Genomic DNA, 11,169 nt, shown 5'->3' with positions numbered 1-11,169 from the left:
CTTATATATATATAAATATGATCTTAGAAATAACAAACGACAGGGAATGTAGACTCCTTGACCTGTCAGCTTGGTGTTTACTCTTTATGTCAGGTGTGTCAAACACTATTTAGAATTGCCACTGCCTAAAATTTTACAGCAGTTACAGACATGAAAAACTGTCTCTGTTATAGGACATATTTCAGATTTGATCGTATTAACTGAATGCGTGTCACCGCTACAGAGGTGCATAATGTAAGTGCACTTATGTTACTGCTATTATATGTACAGTTATAGTTTTGTAGAAATTGATGTACATACAGTTGTTTGTTCCTCTGTATCACATGCCAATGATGAAGGGTTATAACCTGAAACTTGGTTTTGACAAATAAAACAATTCCAGTGCAGCTCATGGGATATAGATGATGTTCTTAAAATAAAAAATATTGTCCCCTTCACAATAGTTCCCTTCAGCAGCTATACACTGGCAGTCGTCGTTCCTAGTCTTGGTAGCAGTGCTGAAAGGCTTCAGTTGGTAGGGCCTTTAATTTGTCAGTCATTCTTCTGAATGTTCTCCAGAGGCCCAATATAACATCTTTTTTTACATTTTTCAATTTTTGGGAAAAAAAGTCGCAAGGGCTCTGGTCAAATGAAGTTGTTCACGGTCATTGATAGTCCTCTCAAGATGATCAACATATATGCTTCTTTGATTGTCCTCCTGCTCAGTGTTTAACAGGTCACCCATCATCTTTCCAGTTAAACGTTGACTGATCTCATAAGAGCATGCACAAGTTCAACATTTTCATCAGTTTTTGAAGTTTAATGTCTCTCTAAGTGAGATTCATCTTCAATACGTTCTCGGCCTTCCAAAAATGATAAGGAATGTTCTCCGTAGGTCTGTTTCAACATGGTTGCACTCTTGGATTCCCCAAGTTGAACACAAAACCTGATGGCATAATGTTGCTCTAAATTCTGCTGTTCCATTTTGTAACATACAACAAAAACACAACTTCACTGACGACGCTCTCAAAAATCATGTGATAGTTGTACAGAACTGAAATGGACTGAACATCTGGAAGGGATTAACATGTTGGTCTACACAAGTAGAACAACACAGCATTGCCAGATCACTCACAGTGTTGCCAGTCTCATTACTTTCCTCAAACTACTCTTACAGCTGTATATATTGAGGAGACACCAATATTTCAATCAAACGATTGTATATGACATATCATGTGATAATGAGGATCCTATTCTGTGCTATAAAGCCAAGAATGCCATTAACTTGTGTAACGAATTAATTAAAAATTGGATGAGCAATGTAGATGGTAAACACAAAACACAGAAAGAGGAATGTTGTTATGCTGGCTTACAGACGAAAAGCATCTGACCAAACTACTCAGAGTTTAAATTTCAGTTGTTTTGGATATCTAGAAATCATCATGAGGTGACTGTTAACAAAGAAAATATACAGTCCAAGAACAGGTAGTATCTACACTGCAAAAAAAAGTTTTGAAGTTTTCTTGCAACAAATGGGTAACCACTGTCCAACAATGTACTTTTGGAGCTGTACCACCAGGTCTGTCAAGATCATCAATGTTTTTGCTTGCTGTTTGGAGTATCTATCATCTGGAGCCACAGCAACAGAATGTGATACCTAATGACACCCTAGACCAGCAAGACATGCATACCATTCGTGGCTGCAACAAAAGACATTGCTCAACATATGTACTTTCTACCAACCAGCAATACTATTCATTTACATAGGAAGAGACACGAAGGTTGGTAGTAATCAAATTATAAAAGTAAAAACTCACAGATTTTTTAATATTAAAATTAGACAGCTTTTTTTACAATATATACAATGTGTATCATTCAAATTACATAAAATATGTCAATTTGATTGCTGACTAAAACAACAATCAGAGAATAAGAGATAGTACATAGAAGTGACAACACAATGAGATTTCTTTTGTACAGAACTTAATACATGTCACTCTTCACAGGTGACTGTTGATATTCAAAATCTGAATTCCATAGTGAGATCTTGTTTGTTGTCTATGGTTGTGATACAATATCAACAAAAAAGAAAGGAACATTCACCAAGTCAAAAGCCAAACAGCACTCTGAGGTCATCCAGTGACAATTTTTCTTTGCGCCTTTGTTTGGCACCAGTTAACACTTCGGATGCTAGAGCTAATTTATTATCTTGCATTTTCTTTATTCTTGCTTCTATTGTTTCCTCACAAAAGAACCTACAGAAAAAAAAGAGATATTAGTGCACTGAAATCAAGTTACACTATATGAATTAAACCCTGCAAGTTTTGCATTTAATTTATACAGCTGAAAAGTATTGCAAATGGAAACCTAAAAGACGTACACATGTTGAATTTAAATTTACAGGACCAGATATTCATAAAGAATCTACTTTACATAAGTTCCAAGAAATGTTGGTAGCTGGAAACATACCATAGCAACAGGAAACTGAAATGCAAAGAGGTTTTCATAATTTCCCTGAAATTTATCATCCAGAATTTTTTTTAAAAATGATTCATTTATTTAGTGAGTTAACAACAACATTTCTTATTATCATACACAATGGGGTTTCCTTATTTTAATGCATGGGCATTACTGTACAATACTGTGTCTGTATTTGACCTAGAACTAATCTTGTTGGAAGCAATTTTCATCACCTGCATTTGACTGCCGAAGTGTGTAGTCCCTGATCAACAGTGATACAACACATCCAATGTTAAATCCCAAACCTCTCTGTAGTCATGGGAGCTAGTAGTCAACTGGTTAAATGGGGATATAACATTTGATGGCCCATTTACTGAAACTCAAGAAGTGAGCTACGTATCATCACCAGCCTTCAATCTTTTCTCCTTTTGCTTAATGCCAACCACTACATTAGGCTTAACACACATTATTAGTAGGGACCTCAAAATGCAGCACCTATTTTTGGCAAAATCTGCATAATTTTTTAAATGATTCAACATATAAATGTAAAAGGTTGTCATGCTATGTGTGAAGCCTTAGTGCTGACTGTTAGAAAGGTGGTGATTTTGATGGTGGTCGGGGGCTTTCCAACTTGAATGTTTGGTGTTGGCTGGAGGGATTGGTGGTAAAAAAGTGCTTCCACTATAGAGATCAGGAGAAGGAGAGTAAGTCTTTGATGACTCCAACATGATTTAAACTTGCTTGTGAGGCTGAAGATAGGGCATTTGGGTAGGACAGAAATTTCTGTAGTATTGAGCTTTTGGGTAGGCAGTATTTTGAGTATTTAATGACTTCAAAGTGTGAATGATCAATCTGGTTCAGTTTGTAACAGTTTAAGAACAGGTCTGCAGCAATAGTTTCATTTTTAATGCAAATAGTTTTGACATTAAAGCACATATACTTGCATCGGAAGAGGCAATTCACGATACGTGGAAGTAACGATGTTTTGCATTTATACACAGAGTTTTCCCACTTCTTCACTTAACAGCATTCAAATTATAAGAATTTCTTCATAGTATATAACAGGATTACTGTGCAACTTAATATTTCATCTTCATACATTTCTTGACTTTTTGAGTGAAATCTATTGCAGATTCACTGGCTTATTTTCTCATGTTAAGATCCTGTTAACCATTTCAGTCAGACAGAGCTTGTAGGTTATGATACTAATTCCATAATGAAATTTTTACTACGCAGCAGAGTGTGCGCTGATATGAATCTTCCTGGCAGATTAAAACTGTGTTCCAGATCAAGACGAAGTAGGGACCTTTGCCTTTTGTAGGAAAGTACTCTATGGACTGAGCTACCCAAGTACAACTCTCGACCTGCCCTCACAGCTTTACTTCTGCCAGTACCTTATTTCCTATATTCCAAACTTCACAGAAGCTCTCCTGCAGAACTTGAAAGACTAGCACTCCTGGAAGAAAGGATACTGTGAAGTCACGGCTTCGCCACAACCTGGCGGATGTTTCCAAAGTGAAATTTTCAGTCTGCAGCAGAGTGTGCACCGATATGCAACATCCTGGCAGATTAAAACTGTGTGCTCGACTGATACAAAGTCACGACCCTTGCCTTCCACGGGAAAGTGCTCTTGCCTGTGAAAGGCACTAGACCAGAGTTTGAGTCTCAATCTGGCACACAGTTTTCATCTGCCAGGAAGTTTCACTATACTAATTGCTTTATGACAGTAGTTTTGCACTTAATTACAGATGATATTCGGAATTTCTCTTTAGTCTTTCTGTTTCTTACCACCACTATTCTGCATTTTCATACTTAATTGCATACCAAAAAACTAAGCATGAAAATAATTTTTCACCTATGGGAAGATATACAGGGTTGTCACAAGTTTCCCCAAGTGGTATTCCCCGGTATTTCCTTTATTTCCAGAGAAGTTTTAGCATTTTTCCTAACAAATTTTGAGATCGTAAGGGTGAGTAAAGAAATAAGTTGACAAAATATGTAGGGACTTCAATATTTGTAAACATTTGAGCAAAAATCTCAACTGCACTGTACAATGTATTTGCAGTGAGACAGTCGCAATTCTTGAAATCAATCGCCCGTGGCCTCTGGCTTGCCAAGAAGCACCATAGTCCTGGGTCCATGATGAAAATGTGACACATTACAGCACACACAAACAGATCTGGCCTGCGGGCAGATCGGTGAGACTAGATCTGATGGGCAGGGCCTGCACATCAGTGGGAAAGGATGGTCTTCAGATTGGCAGACATGATCCGTTAAAGATACCTGCAGAAATGGCCTGCGGTTGTGGCCCTTCGTGGAAGTCCACTCATGTAGCCAGCTATTTACGTGTCACAGGCACCATGTTGATGAAATGAGACCACAGTGGTCAATCCACACAACAATAACTTGCACGAATACTCTGAGAATCAATACTAATGAGGATAGGTAGCAACTCAGCATGAAGCTCATCAATGAGCTGCATACGGGCATGTAGAAAAGACAATCAAACTCTCACAACTAAATGTTTGGCCATAGCCTTCATCAGAAAACGAGAGCGCACGTGCATTCACACAATCACTCAGGCACAACTCCTGCACACATGACCACCATCTCTGGCTGCTGCGTCAATAGTCTCTGAGAATCAGATCAAAACAAACCGCTCTTCATGCTTCCCTGCCTCCTGTCAGCAGCTGCTAGGCTAGCGGCAAGAAGTGGTGGCAGCACTGACTGCAAGCTGAGGGAAATGGTAGGAGCGGGAGAAGCAGTAAGAATGAGGGAGCAAGGAAGCATTGCATGTACTCAACTGCGCCCAGCCAGCGACAATGCACGACATTCAGTAAACAAACCAGTTCATCTACTGAGACAAAAAAAAACAAGATTTTTCCAGTGCTTTTTTCCCCCCAAATTTCCCTGGCACTTATCAAATTCCCTGATTTCAAGAACTTGTGGCAACCCTGATGATATAAGATCATCACAAATAAAATTAAATCTCGGTTATTAAACCTAAAATGTAGACAGTATATTGCTGGGTATTGTCAGTAAGTACAATGAGGAATTTTCAGTTGGTAACTGTGTAGGGCAGACACAAGTCATCTGCCTTGATTATTTTGCTGCCTCAGAAATGTTAATTTCCACTGATGTATGTTGCACCAGTTTGGTAATAGTAGCAGATGTGGCATATGATTCGTATAAGGTAACTATTTATAATAGTCGGAAGGAACAATAAACGTAAAGTTGTGACCATGCCTCACAAGCAAACTTCCCCACTTTGTGAGTTTTGATGCCATCAAGAAATTGAGAAACACAAAAACTTATCAAACACAAAACATTCTCTGATGGTATTCACAAAAGACAAGTATTAGTTGTTTTGAAACACAGATTTAAATGTTGCAGTTGTAGGAAATATACAGACCATTGCTTTAAATATACCATTACAGTAGGATTGTGTGTTAAAAAGTGGTTATGGATATTATACCTGAAAGGAGTTGATCAATAACTGACCGTAAGACAGTGGATCAAAATTCCAAACTTTATAACAGACAATTGTGTCCCTGTTCAGTTATGATCAAGACAGTACGCTGCCCATGCGATTTAACTTGCTCATAACTTTCAAGAAAACCCTGGCGCATTCAGTTTGGTGCTTCAAAAAATGAAGCAAAATCCTCCACTCTTCCATTTTCATGTAAGCTTTTTTAGTTTTTAGCAACACTTCCAGAACAGGAAGCAACAAACTTGCGACAGTTTTCCAATATTCTACTTTCATGTTAGGTTTTGCTTTAGAACAAATATAGGAAAGTACAGAAAACCATGAATGTTCATGTCAGGAATTGCTTTAACGTCTTATAAGATGATAATATGTGTAAAATTTATGTCACAAGTACCTGGTTAGCAGCAAAGATCACAATGTTTACATTGTACATGCTGAAAACGATGTAAATTCATCAGAAACCAAAACTAACGTGCTAGACATGCTTAGTGATGGTGTCTTTTTGATATTTTTTTGATAAATGCCATCCTTATAGTGCACAGTGTGACAGACATTTCAAGGGAGTGCTGCATTCCACAGTGTCTAAGAATGTGCATTGAGTCACTCCAAGACTAAAGAGCTCAACAGAGGATACCAGCATTTCATGCAAGCCACCTTAAAAAAAAGTTTTTCCTCACAAATAAAGTGGCATCAATTTACATGTTGAGCACTGACAATTATAAAGAAAGTTGTTCATTACTTAAATCCACCATGTGAGTCTTGTGTGTGTATAAAAGAGGAAAATTTTAATTTTAACAATGGAAAATCCAGGATGGAATAATGCAATATTATTAAAAGGATAGTTGCTACTCACCATATAGCGGAGATGCTGAACTGCAGATAGGCACAATGAAAAGACTGTCAGCTCGAACACTTTCGGCCAAAAAGGGCTTCATTGGAAATAGACAACATACATGCGCGAGCGCTGACACACACACACACACACACACACACACACACACATACACACACACACACCTCACCTCAGTCTCTGGCTGCTGGCACCAGACTGTGAGCAGCACTGCACAACAGGACAAGTATCTGGGTGTTGGGGGTAAGGAGCAAGCTGAGGTAGGGAGGGGAAGGGATAGCAGGGTAGGGGGTGAGGGTGGAGGACAGTGAAGTCCTGCTTGTGGGAGCATACAGAGATTGGGGACTGCAGTTGGGAGGTTAGATGGAGGGCAGGGGACAGCAGAAATGACTGTGGGTGTGCTGGTGGATAGAGGGCAGTGGGCAGTGTAGTGCCGGAATGGGAACAGGGAAAGGGCTAGGTGGGTAAGGACAATGACTAACTAAGGTTGAAGACAGAAGGGTTACAGGAACGTAGGATATATTGGAGGGAGAGCTCCCATCTGCAAATTCAGAAAAGGTGGATGAGGTGGTGGGAAGGATCCAGGAGGCAGAAGCTGTGAAGCAGTCACTGAAATGGAAACGTCAGGTTGGGCAGCGTGCTCAGCAGCTGGGCAACTGGGTGGTCCAATGTTTCTTGGTCACAGTTCGTCAGTGGCTATTCATGCAGACAGACAGCTTGTTGGTTGTCATGCAGCATAGTGGTTGGAGCTTAGCTTGTAGATCACATGACTGGTTTCGCAGATAGCTCTCCCTTTGATAGGATATGTGATGCTTGTGTGACAGAACTGGAGTAGGAGGAGGAGGAGGAGGAGGAGGAGGAGGTGGTGGTGGTGGTGGTGTGGTGGTGACAGTGGTGGTGGGAGGATGTATGGGACAGGTCTTGCATCTAGGACTATTACATGGGTAAGAGCCATGAGGGAAGGGGGTTGGGAGCAGGGGTTGTGTAGGAATGGACAAAGACGTTGTGTGGGTTCGGTGGGCGATGAAATGCCACTGTGGAAGGGTTGGGAAGGATAGTGGGTAGGAGGGCACAATAAGACGAATGACATGGCCACTATCCTTCCCACTCCTCCCACAGTGGTATTCTGCTGCCCTACACAACATCCTTGTTCATCCCTAAACAACCCCTGCTCCCAGTCCCTTGCTTCATATCGCTGTAATAGACATAGATGCAAGACATGTCACATGCATCCTATCCTCCCATCGCCACATACTCCAGTCATGTGATCTACAAGGTAATCTACAACCACACTGCTGCATTCTATGTGGGCATGACAACCAACAAGCTGGCTATCCGCATGAAGGGCCACTGACAAACAGAAACAGCTGGACCACCCAGTTGCCCAGCTGCTGAGCACACTGCCCAACCTGACATACTTCATTTCAACGACTGCTACACAGCCTGTGCCATCTGGATCCTTGCCACCAACACCAGATTTTCTGAATTACACAGGTGGGAACTCTCCCTGCAATCTATCGTACAGTCCGATAACACTCCTGGCCTTAGCCTTAATTAGTCATTGTCCTTGTCCTTACCCACCCAGCCCTTTTCTTGTTCCCATTCCAGTGCTAAACAGTCCTCCGTCCCATCAACACACCCACAGTGTTTCTACTTCTCTCCTTTTCTGCTGCCCCTTCTTCTAACCTACTGATTGCAGCCAGCTGCTCTATCCTCCCCCAGTTCCTGTATGCTCCCACAAGCACCACTTGACTGTCTCCCACCCCCATCCTGCTATCCTTCCCCCTCCTTGCCCCATTCCCCCTTAACCACCACCACCAAATTGCTTCTTCCATTATGCGCTGCTACCAGTCTCGCCTCTGCAGCCAGAGACTGTTTGTGTGTGTTTTGTGTATTTCTGCTGAAGGCCTTTTTGGCCAAAAGCTTACTTGATGACAGTCTTTTTTGTTGTGTCTATCTGCGACTCAGCATCTCCATTATGTGGCTAGTAGCAAGTATACTTTTCATAATACTGTCAAATTTTTAATTTCTTTTGCTCCCTTAGAAAACAGGGATATAAGTTCTTAGTACACTAGTTTCCCTGCAGGCATTCAACACAGTTAAGTTTTTTTGTGTTTTTGCTTCCTGCCAGCTATTGATTTCAGGATGCGCAGCTCAAATTGATTTCTCCACTTGTTTCCCATTGAAATTTAGTACTTCATCAATTGTTATTCTGTTTGGATAGCGACAGAGAGAGAGAGAGAGAGAGAGAGAGAGAGAGAGAGAGAGAGAGAGAGAGAGAGAGTTGCAGTACTGTAGCTAGTAGTGTCACATGTTATGTACACTTGTTTTCAAATGGTTTGTCCACTGCTGTTCAACATCTTTTCTGTTAGGTAAACTATGATCTGTCTTTATATAGTTACTTATTTCTTTGCTGAATTTCACATCAATTTATTTCACTTACTTGTATATGTGAACAGGTTTCTTTTGGCCAACACGATACACCCTGTCACAGGCTTGTGCTTCAAGTTGAGGGTTCCAATGAACATCGAAGAGAAACAGGTGGTTTGCGCCAACCAGATTTAAGCCAACTCCCCCAGCAGTCAATGACAGAAGCATAACCTGAAAAGGAAATAAGTAATAACATTGCTAGTACATCCAATGATAACTGAAAGCCACAGCCCCCACCACAGCTTGTCAACCTTGATGGGCCAAGATGGTGACAGCTTATTAAACAGCAGTAACAGAGCCAGCACAAGTTGCAAAATACTGTTTTCCATTGCCATGCAGTTTGCACCCAACAAAGAAATTACATTTTAAAGAAACATTCTAACATGTATCATGTCACCCATCATTTGTATAACAAACCTAAGGAACAGTATCATCAGGCAAACAATATAGAAAGCAATGCATCTGTACGTAGTCTAGAAATGACTATAGTCATGCAAGACAATAAAAGTTTCAGAAAGACAGACCCTCTCTAAATATACTTCATTTAACTCAGAATGTACAGAAATTTTTTCTCAGTCTCTGCATTCCTGTGTGCATTGATGCAAACCCAAATGGGGGGGAAAATTGTACTTACGTGTGAAAGTTATTGCACTGCCTTTTACAAATTATCTTGTATATGAACTCAGAAAGATACAGTCCATTTTTGTATACTGTAAAAAGTATCAACAGATCATATGATAGGAGGATTTACATATTCAAATTTTATTTCTTTAATTGCTATGTTCAGCTACTTTTGTTATTAGAATGACTGCCACATTTGCCAACAGAAATTTGAATGAAAATTTATTCTTCGTGTTTTCATTCATTGACATTCAGTAGCATATTATTTTGTCTTTAAAAATTGTTATTGGATAAAAGAAACTTGTTAAAATTTAGTGTGGGATTTACACAAGCACCATTTGTAGTCATTGTGTGAAGATTTTGTGAATACTAGTGTCACAAGCTTTAATGGGATTGTTGCTAACAATACATTTCATTTGAAAGCAATAGTGATATTGACTAATACAGTACTACCTTATCATGAATGTAACTTATGCTTGGAAAAGAGTAACATACACTGCTATACACACAGAAACAAAATTTAAGAAATCTGATCTGAAGGAATGACTCAGTGGCAAGCTTGCAATGGAATGTCACTGTCAGCACAATGACACCACTGCTATTATGAAAGGTGCCTTGTTCTGCTCATAGTTTGGTTGTAATCCAAACTACCAATAGCCAAGGTTGGCACTCAACATACACAAAAAAGATAGTTGGGGTATTATTGAAATATCATGTAAAATGACAACATTAGCTCAGATGTAAATTTGAAATCGAAAGGTTATAAGTTTACCCAAGAAATGTAACAACAAAAGAAACACATTTTTCTCTGCTTTACTGGTTTTAGATTAAAAATTTGTGTACAGTACAGAAGGAGTTATCCAAAAGAAACAATTTTACTTATTTTTGAATATTAAATATACTGTACTATTGAACAATAAGTAAGAATCTACTTGCAACCATATAGTTGATAATTATTTGAATAACATTAATGACAGTTTTTCATGCTAGTGTGTCTTAACATTGTTAACTACATGATAAGGAACCAACTTTGATCAATATTGATTTGTTTATGTTGTAATATGCATTTCTCAGTCATTATGTTATCATTCCTAAGTATAATGCTTTATATATTAAATACAAGCAATATCTCTGTTAAATTTTACTTCTTTGTGTAAATGCCTTTTCCAAGCATTACAGATTTGAAGCCATATTTTTTTTTTCAATTAAATCAATAAATTTTTATGCCTTACAGTTTCACTTATGTCACTGATGTTTAATGACAGCAGCTATTTTTTTTTTCCTTTACGTAGAATTCAAGCAAACTGGGAAATTTCTATAATAAATTTTCAGCTGTCACTTT

The 11,169-nt window shown here is 39.2% G+C and overlaps 1 protein-coding gene across 3 annotated transcripts in view; it reads right to left on the bottom strand.

The window, feature by feature from the left end:
- Positions 1–1,828: 1,828 nt before the first annotated feature.
- LOC126203628 (transcription termination factor 2) overlaps positions 1,829–11,169 on the bottom strand; it is a 307,259-nt gene continuing 297,918 nt past the window's right edge. For all 3 annotated transcript variants that reach the window (XM_049938002.1, XM_049938001.1, XM_049938003.1), the window contains 2 exons: positions 9,220–9,377; positions 1,829–2,234 (listed from right to left, as the gene is read on the bottom strand). In XM_049938002.1, coding sequence (XP_049793959.1) covers positions 2,087–2,234; positions 9,220–9,377 — 306 coding nt within the window. In that variant the 3' untranslated portion in view covers positions 1,829–2,086. The remainder of the gene's footprint in view (positions 2,235–9,219; positions 9,378–11,169) is intronic.

Source organism: Schistocerca nitens, chromosome 9 (assembly GCF_023898315.1).
Source record: "Schistocerca nitens isolate TAMUIC-IGC-003100 chromosome 9, iqSchNite1.1, whole genome shotgun sequence".
In the NCBI taxonomy this organism is placed as follows: Eukaryota; Metazoa; Arthropoda; class Insecta; order Orthoptera; family Acrididae; genus Schistocerca; species Schistocerca nitens.
This window is presented reverse-complemented; position numbering and strand designations above follow the sequence as displayed.